Source organism: Parus major, chromosome 3, assembly GCF_001522545.3.
Source record: "Parus major isolate Abel chromosome 3, Parus_major1.1, whole genome shotgun sequence".
In the NCBI taxonomy this organism is placed as follows: domain Eukaryota; kingdom Metazoa; phylum Chordata; class Aves; order Passeriformes; family Paridae; genus Parus; species Parus major.
This window is the reverse complement of record NC_031770.1, coordinates 64,795,819-64,816,248: the sequence shown is the minus strand read 5'-3', so window position 1 is coordinate 64,816,248 and position 20,430 is coordinate 64,795,819. Positions and strand designations below refer to the sequence as shown.

Genomic DNA, 20,430 nt, shown 5'->3' with positions numbered 1-20,430 from the left:
CCCAGACATGAAGACTTTGAGTGGAGTCATGCTGAGTTGGAAAGCTGGGTCATTTTTTAGTATATATAGTAATTTTTATGTATAAGGGAGGGGGAGAGGAAAGAGAAGTCTGCACTACTCTATTCACCAATGTGCTGAGCATGTGCAAACCACACATCAGGATTTGCAGTGACACATCCATTGCTTGTGCTCAGAAAAGACGCAAGTTTGCAAGTATTGTATGAAATCATAGAAGTAATGTTCATTAAGGGTTGGAAGGGACCTTAAATATCATCTAGCCCTAAGCCTCCTGCCATGTGCAGGGACAGCTCCCACTTCAACAGGTTGCTCGAGATCTTATCATGCCTGTCCTTGAACACTGCCAGGGATGGGGCTCAACTTCTCTGCGCAACCTGTACCAGTGCCTCATCAACCATTTACCAGAGTAAAGAATTCCTTCTTAATATCTAACCTAGTCCCAAATGGACTGCTGCCAGCACTGTTGCATCTCTAGAAGCACCAATGAATGCAATTGTAACCACATGAAATGTATTTGCTTTTTAAGCTCATCGTGGTTCTGAAAATGAAAACAAATTCCAGGGAATAAGCACATGGTTGCTTTCTCCAAGGCACTCTCCTTGGTTACAGCTCATTTCCCTTGAAATGCTGCAGCTCTGATGTTGATTTCAGTGGGAGCTTTATTACGTTTATTTCTCTTGTGGAGAACACATGCAGGCTGTTTTCATTGCACTGAAGTTGTAATTCCACCTCAAAAGAGAAAGCGGATCACTTCAACCCAGACCAGGGCCCTAATCCTGCCTACACAAACTGCTCTGCCAGCACCAGAGAGGGGGAGCACAGGGACCCTCCAGTCAGCGGAGGTGATACCAAAATAACAGTGAGGACACCAGCACCCCTCACACATAGCCCTGGGTCTGAAGGGCATCCCAGGATGAGCTTCTTTCCTTGCTCCACTTTACATAAATAGTTGATTGGAACACAGATTGACAGAAAGATGTGGATGCTAAATTCTGACAGTGCCTGTACAGATTACAGGCCGCACAGTCTCAGGCTGGCCCTGAGAAAGTAGTCTGGGAAAAACATGAGAAAGAATTAAAACAATCCTCAGGGACACAAAACAGCCTTGCAGGTGTTGTTATGTGTTCCTTGTTTTCCTTGCAAGAGAAAGTCAGGGGGGTGGTGAACCCCACTGACCAATGATGGTAATGTAGCAGTTTACTAACCAATAAGAGTTTCCTTTCTGTACTTTCCACGTATCTGTCTATAAAGCAGGCCTGCAAGCAATAAACTGAAGGATCCTCTTGTTCTGGCTCCCTCGAGAGTCTATGTCGTTCCTTCCGGCCGTTCCCAATCGGAACGACAGAAAGATACCACTTATAGCTTAGTGCTTAGACCAGTCACCTGGAATACGAAGAGATATGTCAGAGCAGGAAGGAATTGTACTTCCATCAATCTATGCTTTCAGAAGAGCTTGATAAATGCAAACTTCACCACCACCAGTAGGTATCACATTTCCTCTGGGACCTGCTATTGTAGCTCTGACAAGGAGCTAACAGTGTTGTTACAAACCCATTCACTTGCCCTTTACCGTTTTTTGTGGTTTCACCACAGCCCCATGCAGCCACTTGCTCACTGCCCCACCAGCAAGACTGGGGACAGAAGGAGGGTAAAAGGTAGAGAGCTCGTGGATTGAGACAAAGATAGTTGAAAAATAGGGAAAGCAAAAGCTGAGTAAGCAAAAAATTAATTCACTGTTTTCCATGGGCAGACAGGTGTTCAGCCATCTCCAGAAGAGCAGGGCCCCATCATGTATAATGGTTACTTGGGAAAACAAGCAGCATCACTCCAAACATCCCCCACTTTCTCCTTCCCGCCACTGATATACTGAGCATGATGTCATATGGCCTGGAATATGCCTTTGTTCAGTTGGGGTCACCTGTCCTCGTTGTGTCTCCTCCCAACTTCCCATGTACTCCCAAATTTCCTTGCCAGCATGGCAGTACAAAAGGCAGAGAAAGCCTTGGCTATGTGTAAGCCCTGCTCAGCAATAACAAAACCATTTCTTCATTATCAACTCCGTGCTCAGCACAAATCAAAAACACAGCCCCACACTAACCTCTGTGAAGAAAATTACCCCAGACAAAACTAGCTCACCACTCAAATTGTCTGCGCTGCAACTGAAGGAAGGTGGTAGGTGAAGGTAACAAAATGGGCAGCTAATGGGGGATTCTCTTACTGTTAAGCACATCCATGGTGGAAACAAAAGCTGCAGACACCTTTACATAAACCTACAGAAAACATTCTGGCTTTGTAAATCAGAGTATTCAGAACAGGAGCTGAGAAAAGGCTGCAAGTGCTTTAGAGGGAGTCCAGCTGCACAGAGAATTTGCCTGACCTTCATCCTGATTTTCATTCTTCACAGCTGTATCAACTGTCTGTTGAACTGATTTTCTGTTGGATGCTGTATCAACAGCATCCAACAAAAAATCAAAGTATTTGCTGGATCAAAAGCCAAACTAATTTTATTGTTTAAATTAGTTCAGCCACACAAGAGAATTAATTATTTCAGGATTATCAGTTTTTATGTTAGCTTTGACTTGGAGTCTGGTACTGCACTGGAGAAGTACCTATAGAATTCTGTTACGTGTTTTGCCTTTTTAAAGTGGAACAGTAATGTATCACTTAGCCAAAAATTGGCAGTTTCTGCTCATATATCTCTGTCATTCATTTGAACAGTATCTCCTTATCCTGACAGAGAAGTTTCCCATAGTTACTATCAACATATCTATCAAATATCTAACAAATGCTGCCTTCAAGAACTTAGACATGTAGTTTATGTATGACTGCTTCTTTTTAAAGATATACTTATTCTCATTTTTTTAGTGTCCTTTTCCTTTAGCTTAGGGGTTAGTCCCACTCTATCTTTAATTGTCTTTACCTACAATGCTATCAGAGTTCTGTGGTCATTACTTTTAATTCTTTCATCCCTTATCAGTGCTGCCGTTGCTTTGCATGTCCTTACATCTCACCACTCAAACAAGGTTTTGTCTCTACTTACTCCACTCAAAGATTAGCTTCACAAATACAATCCTTTTAGAAGCTTACCTGCAATATAATATCTGTCTAATACTGGCTGGCTTATGGATAAATGAGAAAAAATGCTTTATATTTTAAGAAAAATCAGTAAATGTAGCTATCATTAACTACTATTCATATTCCTCACCAGAAATACTGTGTAAAAGAGGGGTTGAAAGCAAAGCAAGCATCACTTGCTTTTAAGAGTAAACACATGAAGAATTTAGTTATCTCAAAACTATGCTTGCAGGTCCCCTAGAAAATTCTGATAAATTCCAGTTACCCTTGAAATGCCTCCCAAAATCCCCTAGAGCAACTGTAGCTCTGCTCTGTAAAGAAATTCTGCAGCAATTATGGAATTGAACCTAAGAAAGGCTAGTAATTTTGGCCTTCAATTAGATTAAATAAATTTAGAGTAAACTGTAGCATACAGCACCCTGATAACATCAACAAAGTAATTGAAGAACATTTAAAGAACAGCAGTATTCTGAGTCAGCTGGTCTAGCAGTAAGAATCATTTCTACAAGGCACATTTTAAATAATCAAATAGTTGAAGCAAGTTATATGTCAAAAAGATTTTGGATTTGCTGCCTTTAATGTCAGAGATTTCACTGAAAGCTTTGTGATCTGCTCCTTTGACCTTATGTATGAAGTGATAGAGTTGGTGAAGCTAATCACCAGATAATTCCTCCACATGTAATTTATGTACATAATTTCAGTTATTTTAGACAAGGTATAGAGAACATGAGATCTCCTCATTACACTGCTATTAAGTACATTTAAGTACAAACAGTCCTTCATAAATTTAAACCTGCATACTTTAACTGATTGCTGGAGTACCTAATTAATCATCTGAAAACTTGCTTTGAGCTTAAAGAGCAAATGACCTTAAGCATGAGGAGGGCATATTTTCAGACAAAAAAAAAATGTAAAGTAATACTTGAGTCAAAATTTAAAAATAAATTACTTGGATTGACATCTCCACTGCTGTAGATTTCATATCTAGTGTCCATGCCTAGACTGAAAAAGTGTTGTGTGAGATACAATGCAAACCTTTGGTTAGCCCCAGCCTGTGCACAAAGAATTTACAATATAAACACATGTGTTTGCACACAAGGGTCAGCTCACCCTCTGTAATTGCAGCTGCCCAGCTGTGCGTGCCAGGCTGCAGCATCAAGGCCACCTCCTGTGTGGTTTGTGCTGAAGCACCTTGTGTGGTTTGATTGCCTGGGAGCTTGTGCAGTCACAAGTGGGGGCACCAAAGGGGAAATGGAGAGCAAATGGGTAATATCTAACACTATCAAAGTGTGGGAGGAAACAAGAGATGGTAATGCAAAATTTTCATGTTCTAAAAGAAGGAATTAGAGAAGATGACTAGAATGTGCCTGTCTGGAGCACACACCTTTCTGAAAGAGAGGAAGGAGCTGGCCATCTGCACTGATACTCGAAGGGCCATACATTTTCAGTTGTCATTCCAGAAAATTTCTGCTAACAAACCCCAGAGATTTTAATTTTTATATTTTAGGTGATTCCTGCCTTGCAGGCCTAGCTAGTTCAGAGTTGGCTGCATTTTACACTCCATGGATGAGTCTATGGATACAACTGTTTACTGACGACTATTCTGAATATTCATTCTGTATTGGTCTTACAAGTTACTTTTGTACAAGTTACAGGTCAGATTTCCTTTGTTAGAGTGCTATTGTGATCTTAGTCTCATGCTTATTTCTATATATACACTTATGATTAGCTATTTTCATTCTGAGTTTTTGTTTTGTTTTAAGAAATGAATAAAAGACATGCCAAAAATGTTCAGCTTTACAGCATACAAGAACAAAACCCTCTTTCCATGCACACAGTGTGTATAATTTGGAAAACTGCTGTTTCAGAGTGCTGCGCCTTGCAGTTTGAACAGCAGACAATTTTTACAGTTTAAGCTCCACTCTGATTCTGTTGGACACGCAGTTACAAGCAGGCTGCCTTAAAAGCTAGAGATATTCACAGGAAATAGAAAGGCCAGAACTAACTTGTTTCCTACAGGACTAGCAAAGTTCCATAGATTTTTTGGTTCCCTTATTGACTGGATAATCCTTCCCTGATACTTTACTTTCAGAACTGTTCACATACAAAAGACCTCTGTGTTTAATTCTAGGCTGAGGACAGACTCAGCCATCAGATCTACTGTTCCTTTTTGGGAATTACTTGTAATGTCATTTATAGGAAACTGTCATTATACCATACCCTAATCTCTTGTTTCATGGGCAGAGCTCTCTGTGGTGCAATTAATGACAAACATTTACTCCATCAAGTGGATGCTATTGCCTACAACATTTGAAGACCTGTTACAGCATTATTAGTGGCATATGTGTATGAAATTATTTAAATTGACCTCTTCCAGGTGGGTTGTTTCTTGTGGAGTGCCTGCCCCAGATACATCTGATCTGGGCTAGAATCCCTTAGCACTCATAAAACTGGCAATGAGTAAAACTCCTCAATATGTGAATTGCCATTTAATAAAATTTCATCCCTTTCAATCTGTTTCACCGTGCTAGTTCCTCTGGAATGCAAATGTGCCCTGGACAAGTGAAATGTGAGAGATTCCTAAGGGGTTATCACTTGCATCTCCTCTATGTTGCCAGCATGGAGGGAGAAAAGGAAATCTTTTTGTGTGGAAGAAAAATCTGCTTTAGCTCATCCAGCAGCTGTTTCCACTGTATGAAGATGACCTTGCCTGGAGTTAGAACACACCTTCTCCACATACTATGAAAATGGATAGAAATAGTTCTACAAAATTCTTGGCTTAAGAAAATTGAGAAATTTTTTTTCCAGACAGGTCTCTGATTGTTCTTGTGAAACTCTTCTTTGTAGGATTAAAACACAAAATAATTCTTAATAAATTTATAATCTGTACATTAATTAAGTCTCATTAATTGGCTTAGAATCAATTTGCTGACATTCTTGTTTCATTGTAAGGCTCTGAGGCTCTTTGTTTAGGAAACATTTCTGTAAAGCATTTCAGGATATTTCAACAGATGATTAAGGGAAGCAAAACGTTTTGAAAAACAATGTTATGATTGTTTCCTTTAGCAGCTTGATCCACTCTGAAGAGTTGTGCTTGATTGGAGGTAACCTTTGCAGCAGACAAAATGCCATTTGCTGTCCCTATGAAAAACTGGTCCAAATCCAAATTAAAAACCTCCAGCAAAAAAAATAATTATAAATTCACATGTACTCAGTGGCAGGCACTTGATAGCATATGGCACCTAAATATGCCAAGGATTCTTTAGAGCATACGCCATCACTTAGCAGTTCCTACTTGCCAAACTCCTTCTGCTTGTGACATCCCTCAGGGATCAAGCTCCTGTCCATGCCCTGTGCAAGCCCTAAGCTGTTTTTTTGCTGCAATTTTTCCTTTCCATAGACAAGGGACACCCCAACTACAAGAACTCAGCTTTTCCAGGTCTTTTGTGATAAGACAGCATCTTCCTTTGCATGGTCTGTGCCACCAAGTCCATTACAAGGGATCCACCTGCAGGTTTTAAGGGCTCTCTTCAGACATTTCTAAACACTCCATGACAAGAGTTTTGCAGGTTCATTGTTCCTATTTCCCATTCCTTCCATTTTAATGTCATCTTACTTTTATGTCATTTTCTGCATCTTAGGTTAAAAAGTTATGTCTTGACCTAAATATGTATGCTTTTGTCAAACCTGTGACTTTGGTGAAGAAAAGGCCCATTCACTACTACTGCTGAAATATTGTATGAGGCAGGGCTGGCAGAAAAATAGCGTATTTTTATTTGGCTAACTGATATATTTGGAAAAAATCCACCAAACTTTGCAGTCCTTTATGAGCCCTACTTCAAATGTGAAATAAAAGCAGTAATCCTGAAATATCTAAATTCCAGTAAATCAAGCTTATGCTTTATCCACATTTGTCCAATATATTTAATCAATGTCCTTATTAGGTGCCAGCAAGACAATGTCTGACACAGACCTGGGATTTTGCAGGTTTTGATCAGAAGTGTTTACCCTTGGTTAAAGCACACACCATGTAGGATGTCCCTGGGACTTCTCACACGGGAAGGTTTGGGTGCTATTGCTCATTCTTTCTGACACAGAAGTGATGGAGTGCTATATCATGCCCTTAGTCCTGCACAGGAGTCCCCATCAAAAGCAGGGGAGAGTTTGCATAAAAACTGCTGGCAGGAAATGGCCACTGATTCACCTTCCTAATAGTGTGCTGTGAGATTGTGGAACTCATGGGTCAGCAGTGCTACATCCACTACTGAGATTCTGGAATGTTTATAAATGTTTTTTTTTTTGGGGAAGTTTGTTTTGGTTTTTTGTTTGTGTTTTTTGTTTGTTTGGGTTTGTGGGGGTTTGTTTGTTTTTTTAATTGTTGCATAGCTCACAACTGCCTGCTAAGCTTAAGCTCATACGGTCCTTGGGACTCTTTGTCTATTCTGTTACCATCAGGTCTCCTAAAGCCAATAAAATGCCTGCAGGTCATAATTTTATGCAACAGCACAGTCATCAGCTCTTGTGTGAGAATTTGTACGATATAGGTTTAATAGGACATCATCTTTTATAGCTATTGCTTTAAATTACCTAGCTGCCAAAAGCAGACATATATGAGAAATTAATGGATACATAACATCATTCTCGATTAAATAATTTTTGCAAGTATAATGGAAATGAACTATTAAACCAATAACATTTCCTTTCATTAGTTTGAAAAGACCAAGGATAAAGACATTACACAAAAATGCCAAGAGCCAAGATTATTGCACCTTACTACGGTGTAATTACCTTCTAACCACATCTGGGAATTCTGACATCAGCTGACTGACCTAAAATTTACAAAATAGGAAAGGATGCAATCTATGGTTCTTACAGGGGTTTTCAGATTGACTGCAGTACTCTAGAGCTCTCAACTCCAAACCACAGGGTTGGATCTTCATTTCCTTTGATCGTCCAGGAAGAGAAAGCAATTGTTTTTGATGACATTTTTAAAGAAGACAAATTCCTACATAGGATGCTAGGAATTACTGTCTTAGTTGCATCAGAATGTAAACCCAAGTCAGTGGAAAGGTGGAAACAAAGAAATATACCACAAGTAGCTGTCAGTATGCAGAAAGGATTTACTCTTTTGTCTGAATACTTTGACTCTTGCAGGGGGGAAAAAAAAAGTCAAAGCCACAAGCCAAGTATCAAACCCTGAGACTGAGATACACTAAAACACTTCTTTTAATGCGCAGTTGCTAAAGCTGCCCACTCACTCATTTTTGCTCAAGTGATCGCTATGGCATAAGTCAGGCAGGATTTTTCTGCATAGCTTGTTAAACATGCCAGTTTCACAGGCTGCTTTTGGAAAAGGTTTCTGCTCTTGCTGCTTGGTTTAGCAGATGCTGGTTTGCAGTTCTGCACTCACAGTATAGAGGATTAAGGAGACAGAAGGATCTTCAGGAAGGAATATGGCAATTGTCCAGTGTAAGCCCAGCTGCATCCAATAGGCATTCCCATCAAGGACTACCTCCAGGTCTGTTATCCATTTGTCAAATCTACTTGACATTATCCTCTGCTTGGAAAAATAACTAGCCTAGTGTACACCTAAGGAATAGGATTACCTGCTTCTGAAGATATAATGGAAACGATGGAGGCAAGCAGGTAACAGTGCAAAGCAGATCAGTGTGGTAAGATACAAAGGTTTCAAAAGCACACTGGTTTGTATGTTGTAAACTTCTTGAGTGCAAAGGAAAGTGATCACAACCAAAGCTGTATGCTTTTCAAAACTTTACATCTCCAGCTGGCACAACTATCAGATATGTCAGAGAAGCACTAATAAGCAGAGAGAAAACTCTAGGGGAAATATTTCTGTTCTCCATCTGTCATTGAGTAAATAGGTCTTATTGATTATCTACCACTTGATTTACACCAAATCCTTTCAAGCATTTCCCATTTATAATTTTCAAATACAAGAATAATTACATTTTGATTTATGGGAATTACACAAGAAGAGGTGATTTTTTGTAAACTCAGAAGCACTCAGCTGTACCACAGATGTTAAGAAAACTAGTAGAATGTTTTAGCTTTAAAATAATAGCAGCCTGAGTTTTGAGGTTTTGGGTGGTAGTCTGAGTAATGCAAGAGGAAGAGCAAAAAGGCTTCAGTGCTGGCTGCAGTTGTGTTTTTACTGTTTCTAATACTGGGTCACAGAAGATACAAAGGTTTTACAGCCCCACTATAAAACAGCTCTTTATCTTTTCTCTACTAATTCTGTGGTGTCACATTTAACAAAACGAGGAAACTGAAGATAATATGGATGTTTGCAGATTAGCTGTCAGGTAATAAATTACACTAATTTCACATACCTACAAATGCAAAGGCACCTTATCACTGTTTAAGTTTCTCACTCTTTGTAATGCCTGCCAACATTTTAACCCAGGCAAATTACAGTATTGTTTTTGCTGTTTTTTCACTGGGATAAAATACACAGTCATAATATCCTTTTATCAGATTTCATGGTATAAAAGGGCTTTGGTGCTTAATTCAAGCTGTATGTTGCTGAGGCAGTTCCAGAGTTCCTGTTTTGGAAGATGTATTTGTCTTACCTTTTAGTAGCCTTGTCTTTTCACAGCGCTCTAAATACCATTTGCCCGAGAAGATGCAGCTGTGACCCTGCCCAGTCAGTGCAATGCTACAGAGCTACAGAGATCCCCAGAGAGATTCCTTTTACCACCAGAAGACTCTACATCAGCCACAGCAAAATTAAACAACTCCAGGTAAGAAAACCCAGAAAAAGTACTTTTTGCAGTGCACCATAACTGAAAGTTGGATTTCCCAGATGGTGATGGCATCTAGTGAGGAGAGAATCTTATTCCATGTCCTAAAAACTGATGAAGTGCTGCCAGATCTGGTTTTATTTTTACTTACTCTTTAAGGATATGTAAATATATTCCTGTAGTGTTTCCATGCTCCCACAGTCTCCAAGCACTAGTTCACACTGTCACAATGATATTTTGTATGAAACTCAAAAAAGTAGTATTTTACAACTAGCAACCAAAGGTTGACTTGTTTTATATATGGTCAAATAAGCATTGACTTTCAGAGTAATTTTTTAACCTGTTAAAAGCTTTTTCTGTTTTTGATACAATATAATACTTTTTCACAGAAAAATGAAAGGGTGTATGCCATTAAAATAGTTTCCCTAATTAATGAAATTGAAGCTCTTTTTCCCCTCTGAAGCTGCAAATGTCAGGTAAACTGATATTAGAAATGGCAGAGGAAGTAAGTTTGAGCCTAAGGCACAGCAAGAGACGTTTCTAAGAGCAAGGCCAGGCCTATCTGATAACCCACATAAGTGAGAGCAGCTTCTAACCAAAGATACCAGCTATTTGTTCTACTGAAAAAATTTATTCTGGGTTTCTTGAAGCACCACTGGTTCACATTACTAAAGGCTTATGCTCATCTTGTACTGCACTCCAAAATGGTGCTTCTTTGTTTCCTACCCCGAAATATCTTTATATAATAAATTCACCTTGTATAGATAGACACAAGGGAAATAAAACCACCTGTATTACACATGCTTGCTGTGCTTCAATTTACTACAAATAATAAGAGATGTGCAATTCAAATGAGATACATTTTCTCTTACAAAGAATCTTACTGCTCTGAAATGCCTCTGATTTTGCTCTCAGGACTAAATGAAATAGGCTGGAAGGCAGCTTAGAGCAGCATCTAGAATATCTGTTGCCCACTGAGAATTAGTCAGTGACTGTACAGTTTTCCTCTGAGAAAGTTTACTCTTTTAGCTGCTACTAATATCTCTGGTTTTCTTGTTTTATCTCACACACCCACAAGAGTCAAACATTGGTGTGATTTAGCTATACTCAGGGTAAACAAAAGATTTGTCAAATGAATTCTGTATTAGGAAATACGTTTTCTGCGCAAATTCTTCCCTCCTCCTCCCCATTATTTTCTTTCCAAGATAAGTAAGATGAGCCATATTCCATTTCTTAAGCTAGCTGTCCATACCTGTCAGCAACTCCTCAGTTACAAGTGGCCTTAGGTTCTGACTAGAGAAAAAGACAGGTGTCATAAAGCATCTAAATGCTGGATATAAGTGAATGGAGTGGTGGGATAAATGTTTTATGACTGATCAAAACGAATGGTATGTGAATCTAAGAAGAGAGTTTTTCATTTTATACATTAATTCCACTGGCTATGAGTTTGCCATACTGCTAGTGCTGACTTTGCACTCAAGCCTTTCACACTGTGTCCTTGTAGTTACGAGAGCTGTTTCCTTGAGATTATACTGGGTCTTTAGATATGTTTTTCACTTTTTTTTCCCCCATGCAACAAATTATACTTCTGAGGTCTTGACATCATAAATACCTATGCTTAATTTTACACAGCTGAGCAATTCCACTGGCACATATTATAGCGCTTAGGGAAACATTTCTGATTGTAAAGTACATGTCTGCAAGCTCTGAAATAACTCTATAGGATTTTATGGTTTAAGTGTGGGATTTTTGTTCATTTGGCAGGTTTGATTGGGGTTTTTTTTATTTGCTTGGTTTTTAAAGTTCCTTTATTTACCTACTTATAGAGAAAATGCCATACTTTCCTAAAAAAGTTGAATGGAAGCCTAGAGTTCCCACAGTCGACCTCCAAGAGACTTTCATGTGTAAGCATTCATAAACACTATGGTTTGGTAATTAGCTGCCTCAGAACAATAAAAAAAATATTATTTCAAATACTTCTGCACCTTAATTTGCATTGATTATTATTAAAATTGTGAAGAAATAATAATTTAAAAAAGAATATATGTTTTTATGCTAAATCCAGTATATTTAAAGAAACCCAAACAAACAACAAAGTAAAATACTAGATCTTTTTTTTTACCCAGGTTAATTTTGTATTTGTTCTGACTGGGCTGATCAGCATTAAAAACTTCAGGTGGGATTTTTGCTTTTAGTAACTTTATAATAACGAAACTAGATTAATTTCAGCATCTTTTTTCAATATTTTCTCTTCCTCCTTGATTTTAAGATCAGGTATAACCTGTTTACTCTCAATTTAAAATTTATTTTATTTCTAACTATATTAATAAATCAGGTTATATATGCTAAAAGAAAATAATCTACCTTGCCTCCAGGATAAGGGACTGTTTTAAAAACAACTGCTTATAACATATCCCAGGTACAGCAACTCAAAAAGCAAAAAAAACCAAAAACCAACAAACAAGTAATTAAAATGACAAATTCCTGAAAATATTTGTATTAAATAAGAGCACATTAGATCCACTTACAGGAGATCAATGCTTTAAAATAGAAAACTATAATAGTATAATTTTACAGATGATCCAGTTAGAGGATAAAACACTGCTTCCTAGCAAAGAAAGAGCTGGCGGGCTTTCAAATATGTTTTGATTGGTATCAGAAAGACTGGGTGGTTTATGAAAGCATGAATAGATATATGTTTAAGTCTCAAAACAGCATGGTCACAAAGCTTAGCAAAAGCATACCAAATAGGTGGAAAATAGAAATTATAATAATCCACATTAAGAAGCCTAACATCATTATTAAGCAAATGTCTGTCCATTGACCTTCACGTAGCTCTTTGTCGCTTAATAAGATGAAAATTAAGCCTCTTAGAGACATACAGAAATCAACTAAGGAAAAGCAGAAAATATTGCTTTTGAATTTATAGGAGAAAATGTGTTATATTATGAACATTCATAATTGTTTCAATATCCATAAGATGGTTTTATAATTACATGTGATTATGTTTTTGTGCTCTTATCTAATGCAGGTCATTTCTATGTACAAGATCACCTTCCTAATCATGATTAAAACTGGACATCAGCAGTTCTGTTATTACTATATAGCTATATATACACAAAACACTGCATTATAGAAAAATAAAATTACATAATTTGGATAGCTTTGTTGTTTACTGTTGAGTATATAAGGTTTTTAATGGAGGTACATTCCCTCACTGAATTTAAATATAATTGATGGAGAAACCTGCTTCAATAGAGGTTCCATATCTATACTTTCTCAGTAATGGTATCAAATTTTGCAATTCAGAAGTTGCTTTGCAAGACAGAATAAAGTTAATCAGAAAAATAAAGTAAGGATACCACAGCAAAATGAAATTAAATGACTTGTCTTTCACAGCTGTGCAGGCTTTAATTTTAACAGAAGCTAAAATGCAGAGTTTGTAGCAAAGATAAAGAGATACAGCCCAAAAATATGCAAGAGTTGGGAAAATGAAGCTGTAAGACATCTTTTAACAGTCATCTTTATGAGCTGATTTCACTTACACAAGTATGATAGTCAAATGTATCCAAGCAGGACCATGGAACAAAATTACTAACCAGAATCTGTTCTGCAAATGGACTTGTAGTGCCCTCCACACAGATTCCTTGACTGGAATGAGGGGTTATGCTGTGGAACAGGCTGTGTAGCTTCCCCCACTGAGAATAAAATGTGCTGGGAGCTACCAAGCCCAGGGGGAAATAGTGTGAAGAACACAGTGTTGCTTTAGAGTCTCTAACTGGTGTGGTACCCCTAAGACCTGCAGTAAGATGGTTTTGGGAAAGGGAAGGGAAAACAGATGAGGACACTCCTTCCCACCACTCATGTGCAGAACACACGCTCATCTTGCTTTTTTATTTATCCCCATTTATATGGGGATTCCCATATAAATGATTTTTGAAGGCTCTGTCTCCAAGGTCAACAGGAAGCATATCTGATAATTTCAGAAAACCAGTGTTTTAGCAACTGGCCTGCATGGAGAACTCCCTGGCTCACCCTCATTGAATGCTTCCTCTTATCTCAATTTAGAGAAAGCTGTCAGATTCACTTAGGTTTGCTGCTTGAGACACACGATGGCAAGCTTTGTATACAAGCACTTTCCAACAGAGCAGAAAAATAATGAAACAATTGTGTGCCTCTTGATATTATAGTCACAGTCAACATCTAAGTACCATTTACCACTGCAAAGCATCTGTTTATTACCAACTAATAAAAACCAGGTTTCTGTGAAAACACTCTGTTCCACAGAGGTGATTTTTCAGGCCAGGCTGATCTGACACTTTTGGTTTGATCACATTACTATGTGAGGTTTTTATTTAAAAAAAAAAATTTAAAAATTTAATAAAAATTAAAAAAGGAAGTAGAGGGAGGGAAAAGTGTTGAATTTTTGTTTTCTGCCAAAACAGTAGCAAGAGGTAAAGATACCCATGTGTACTCCCTCTGGGGAATACACGTTGCAGTGACAGTACTGTTGATACATGGAAATGGCTGTATCATGAACTCAAAAGTGCTCTAGCAAGCACCATTGAGCACAATGAGCATTAACAACCATCCACTCTCTGCAAAGATTTCTGCCACTGGTGATAGTAGCTTTCCACTTTATATAGGCTATCCACCAGGAGGAAATTAAAGGAATATTCCTTCTTCAAATGTATGTGTTGGCTCAAAACCTGACACAGCATAGACTTAAACCACAAAATTCCAGAAATGTAAGTAAATACTGGCAAACCACAGGTACCTATAGTAATATCTATACCATTACCGCTTATTTTTGTAATATATTCTAAATATATTGTTTTTCAGCATATGCTAGCAATTGTCCAAGCATCCAGAAGGAGTAACCAGTGAGGATACCTATAAATGTACTACCACATTAATTTATTTTTTTTCTTTTTAAGTTTACTGACTTCAGGAGAATGTCAGTCCTTGAAGAGCTGGTCCTGTCATGCAGTGGCACAGAATCAATAGAAAACAACACCTTCAAAGCTCTGAGCACCTTGAAGTCCCTGGAACTCTGCAAAAATCAGCTAAAGCAAATACCCACCTTTCTCCCATCCGGCCTTGAAATTTTAAAACTCGCTGACAACTCCATCAGTGCTCTGCATGCATCTGATTTTGCAGGTTTGATGAAACTAAGGGTGCTCGATCTTCGGAACAACTTGATTGCAACTCTGCCTCCGAGTGCATTTTCTTCGCTTTACAACTTACAAAGTCTGATCCTGGATGGAAACAACATGGAATCTGTGTCTGCACCACTTAGGCTTCCCAGGCTGATACATCTGAGCATGGCTGATAATAAATTGAATTCGTTCCCAACCAACTTCTTTGCATCTTTCCAAAGTCTACATTTTCTCAGCTTAAGTGGTAACTTTCTGACAAAAGTGCCCCTTGACCTACCTAAATCCTTGCTGTCTCTAAAATTAGAGAAAAACCAACTTAAAATTGTGAGACTACGAGATGTGAAACACCTAGAAAATCTGTCTGAGTTCCTTCTGTCAGAAAATCAGCTGACATCAATAGATGGTGCCCAGCTTCTTCCTAACTTAACAACACTGGAGCTCTCTAAGAACCAGCTCCACACTGTGCCCCTCAGGCTGCCCAGCAGGCTGCAAAAACTTGACTGCAGCAATAACCTGATCCAAAGGGTGACAGCACAGGACTTTCAAGGACTCCAAGACCTGAAGCACTTGTTTCTCGACAACAACGCTGTCAGCACGTTTGAGGCGGGAGCTCTCCAGCAGTGTGCGCAGCTTTCCAATCTGGCACTGGAACAGAATCTCCTCAGTTCTATTCCACTGAGGCAAGTGAATCTCAGGACAGCTGGTTCCAAGGTGTCATCTCTCCTTACCTGCATTATGAGAATGAGAGCCAAAAATTGGTATTCAGACCCAGTCATAGTAGAAGTCTTTCCATACCACAAACCCATCCCTGTAACTAACACTAATTAGTGCTCCTGTTAACAGTCTCAGAGTAGAGCTGCTTTTATTACATCTCTGGCCCCACTGAATCTGCTCATTTTGCATCTGTCCCTGCCAGTGAGACCACTTTGTTTAATTAGCACACCAATAAGAAGAGCCTGCTAGGAGAATGCAACAGACTTACTATCAAGGGTATACTGCTACTTAGATTTACCTTCCCCACAAAAGAAAAATAATAGAGCATTTGATAAAAAGGATAGATAGCAATTTTAAAGCTGATGTTTCTACCAAGCCACACCAAGTTTATTATTATTAAAATATTAAGATTTCGGGAGCTGAATCTGATCAAATAGAATGTGCTTTTTCAGTGATATTGGCATTCCCAACTTCATTAAATTCACACATTACAAGGTATTTGGAACGCATATAAAGTCTCCAGCTTTAGGCCATAAGAAAAATTCCAGTCAACAGAGCAGAGGAGAAACATCCCTTGGGCACACTGTGTTCATTAATGCTCTGCTTAGAGGATCTCTCACATTCATCTGAGTGCTGGAACTGGCCATTATCAGAGATGGCATATTAAGCCAAATGGAGGCTGCTCTGATACAAAGTGGCAATTTTATTATTGCACGAGGCTGCGCAATAAAATGGCATAAAAATAGTGAAGTAATTCCATTAACATCAACTTCTTTAACAAAACTGGACTGTTAAACTTTATTTTTATGGCTTGTAGACAGGTTTTACTAGCCTAAATAAATAACACAGTAAAATTTCAATTAATTTAGCATTTTAATCTATTTTGCAACAGCTTTATAATCAGAAAGTGATTTAGTAGTGTATAAATATTTGATTTCAGTATAGCTTGACAGGAATGTTTAATGCTTTGTAGTTACTTTAGTATTGTCTAATCCATCTTATTTTACAACCCTCATAGTCAAGAGAATTAACAGGAAGGAGTTCTCTTCTAGCCTTTAAAGTATGACTTTTAAGGAGATATTGGCGACCTTTCATTCCAACAGTAAACAAAGATTTCCAGTGAGGGCTGTAAATGTAAAAGAGATGAAAAAAATGACAAGAAATAAAATTTATGTACTTAATTTGTCTGATTATGGCCAGGTGCATAGATATATAGAAAAAAAAATTACTTTTGGCTTTTATCTGAGAACTCTTGTCAGGTGTAACGGTTAAAAGATATGACTAACACACTAAAGTGAATAGGTCTTAGCAGGTTTTTGGCAGAAAAGAGAAGAAAGAAAGCTCCTTTCTCTTCTTTTCTGAAAAGAAGATAATCCACAAGTCCAAGTATTTTCAGGACTTTTGGAGAAGAGCTGTACTTCATAAAATCTGCAGGGTGTGGTGAAAATGCAGGGAAGAATCTGATGATATTCCTTAGAGTGGCAGTAGTGCAGTGTGACTGCCATGGTCAGCTCCTATTTGAGCTCGGCTCCTCTTCCAGCTGCAGGGCACTCACTCGTGGTATTATTTTCTGTAGATCAACACAGCTTGAAGTTAAACAATATAGCCATAAAGTTTAAGTTTAACATCAGTACAATAAGAGTCTTCACAGGTTTAAGGACTTGCTGGTCAGTCTTTGGACTGCAATCAGTATGGACAAACTTCTCAGGTGATTTCCCACTGCCTTTGACATCAGTGGCACTAGGGTTTTACCCCAGAGTACCCTTCTGACATTATAACTATATGACAACTATAATTGTCTGTGGTTAAGTTTCAAAACTGATTTATTGCAGTTACAAACATTTAGTAAGGTCAGATTTTGAGAAGTGAATCACCATATAAATACGTGAAATTCTCATCTCCCCAAGAAAAATAGCACAATACAGAACTGCCCTACTCTTGAAATAGTAACACTGAACTTGCCAGGTTTTCACAAATGTGGAAACCATCTTTCAGCTTAAGATGTTCAAACTCGGCTTCACAAAATACAGTGAGGGAGAGTCACTGACTAACCCATAACTTTACCAGTTGTGGTATACTGATGTTCTATTCTAAATAGATCTTGGTAATATGATTATCATTTCCCTGAGAGTTTCAGTCAAGTTTCCTTAAAATCTGTAATCTTGACTCTTAATTTCATCACCTTGCCTACTACCATAGTAAGGTGATTTTAAAGATACTTTCAAATTAATTTTATTAAAGATATTCCATGCCTATGCTTTTCTGTTATGCACTTGCCTCTAACTATATCAGAGGGAGATTAAAAAAATCATAAATGAGTAAGACTTTTGAAATTAAGGTCCTTTCATATAAACTTGCAATGTATATGAAAATAAGAATTATACTGACCTGTCTAGTATCATATCCAGAGATTATCGGCTTTTTCTCTTCTTCTAAATGCAACCAGCTCTAAGTCTCAAAAGTACTATTTTAAAAGCATTTATATTTTCCCTGTTACTGATTTCTTAACAGCTTATCATCAGATGGATTACTGCTGTGATGATTAAAGTTTGAGTCTGATGGGAGCAGGAGAACAAAATGGAAAAACTCTAATTCTTTAAAAACTAAATAACGTTTTTAAACAAATCATATATAGAAGTAGTTGAAGGCGCAGTGTTGCCATGATTGTCTAAACTTTTGATGTTTCATGGTCCTATAGTTTGGTCATTGGCATTGAAGAGTACAAAAACTGTTTTTAAACTTGACAGTCAATTAAACAGCTAGTTTTCTTCATAGCACAGCACAGGACTGCTTTTCAGTTCAGCTGCATGAACAGTCAATACAGGTCAGAACTGCAGCAATTTGGGAAAACAGTTCAAGGGTGCACAGACAGTACACCTATAATGCAAAAACAAAGAACAAACTAGCAAGCAAACAAATAAATCCAACACAAACCCAATATGAACATCTGCTTTTGCAGAAGATTGCATTTATAGTGATAACTTTATTTTAGTACATCAGATGTGCCTGGACATCAAATACCACTTACAGAAACAGTATGATGAACATAACACCTTTGTATTGTTTTATTTTTGTTCAGACTTCCAGACACCCTTGCTAGGTTGGATCTAAAAGGAAACGACATAGAGGATGTTGGAGAACAAGAGCTGAAGGACTTGAAACAGCTTCAGGTTTTAAATTTACGGAATAACAAGATATCTCTATTGGATCGCAAAGTCTTGGAGTATTTACCTCGTCTTCGTTACCTGTATTTAGATGGAAACCCTTGGAACTGCACCTGTGACCTTCTCAGAACCAGAAGAGCACTGGTGGCCAAAGGGACGGATGTCCGGGGAGGGCAGTGTGTAGCGCCAGCACAAAGCCGAGGAGAAAGTTGGATGTCTTCCAAAAAGATTCTGCAGCAGTGTGAAGACAATCTGTCTTCCATGGAAAGAGGCAAAGAGGACAGAAAGAAAATGAAACCAAATGAAGCCTCCAGCATTGGAGTGAACACAGATGAGGATTACTACGATTATGAATTAGATTAATGTCACGGTTCCATCTGTAGTGAACCTTAAAGCTGTCTGGAACTGCCCACTGACACCAGTGTCTCTAATGATAAGCAGTCCTCTCATCTGTCATTAGCTTTTCCTGCCCTATTTGTACTACAAGAAGTAATAGCCAGTGACAGAAGGGCTACAATAAGGGTGCTATTGTGAACTGAATATTGTAAAAAAAACCCAATTTGTTTCTTTATACCATTAGTACTATGTAGTTTGAGGGAAGGAAGAATACAATTACTGTCTCTTAGAAAAGCAGTCTGTAACTCTGTATGGACCTTTTTATAGTAGAACATTTCTTATAGTTGCATAAAACCCCCACAAATAAAATTCTGTGATACCACAAGACCCTATTACTAGCACTGGCATTCAGCACACTTAAACTCAAGGGTCTGCAGGTTGACATGGAGAGTTACATTGATGTGAGCAATTTCTTGGGATTGTTCAGAAATTCTTGTTTTTGAGAAATTGATTTCAGTTTTCCTGAAACATTTCCTTTATTTGTTTATTTTAGACTATTTTAAATGTTGTTAGACTAAATTAGCTGAGCTGCAGGGAAAACACAGAAGGCTTATCTTCATCACAGTAAGTGAAATAAACAGAAGAATCAGTGTCCTGGTTAATGAGATTTAATAGTAGTTCTTAATTAAGAGTGAGGAATAAAAACACTGGCGTCAAGTTGACCTGTTTCTGCTGTTGTAAACAAAAGAAGAGAGTTTCTCAGGAAATAGATCCTGGCAAATATTAGGATAAGATGAGGTGAGGTGAAGCTTTTGTAGGAGTTTATTTTGGTAACTGAATAGCTAATTTACTAGAATATAGCTCAAGATACCATGTGTATACTTTTAGGTTAGGTATACTTAATGTGCAAGTACACACTGCAAGTGTCCCCCTTCACTAGCCTAGAACTTTCCAGACTTTTGTGCACATACACACAAAAAATGACTAAATGCTATATAATTAATGCATTAACTCTAATGTATGTACAAATTTTATCAAGCAGTTCCCAAAGTGCTTGAAAACTAAACAAAACTGGATTAGTGAGACCACTAAAACCGCTGACTTACAGTCACTTAAGTTAGTTCATGATCTCAGGTGATAACTGATGAGTAATTACATCAGCAAATTACTTTTCAAAGCAAACAGCTTCTATTATTTTTTATC

General features: G+C 37.9%; 1 protein-coding gene across 1 annotated transcript; it reads left to right on the top strand.

The window, feature by feature from the left end:
• The first annotated feature begins 9,648 nt into the window (after window positions 1–9,648).
• Window positions 9,649–20,021, top strand: LOC107201274 (nephrocan-like). The gene is made up of 3 exons (XM_033512825.1): window positions 9,649–9,854; window positions 14,792–15,693; window positions 18,807–20,021. The coding sequence occupies exons 1-3, from the start codon at window positions 9,669–9,671 to the stop codon at window positions 19,252–19,254; spliced, it is 1,536 nt and encodes a 511-aa protein (XP_033368716.1). The 5' UTR covers window positions 9,649–9,668; the 3' UTR covers window positions 19,255–20,021.
• Window positions 20,022–20,430: the final 409 nt, after the last annotated feature.

Bases quoted from the DNA above. Each gene is read 5' to 3' on its own strand.
- LOC107201274 (XM_033512825.1), top strand. From the start codon at position 9,669: ATGTATTTGTCTTACCTTTTAGTAGCCTTGTCTTTTCACAGCGCTCTA. The intron at 9,855-14,791 runs GTAAGAAAACCC...TTTCTTTTTAAG, and splicing joins GCAAAATTAAACAACTCCAG to TTTACTGACTTCAGGAGAAT. The intron at 15,694-18,806 runs GCAAGTGAATCT...ATTTTTGTTCAG, and splicing joins CTCAGTTCTATTCCACTGAG to ACTTCCAGACACCCTTGCTA.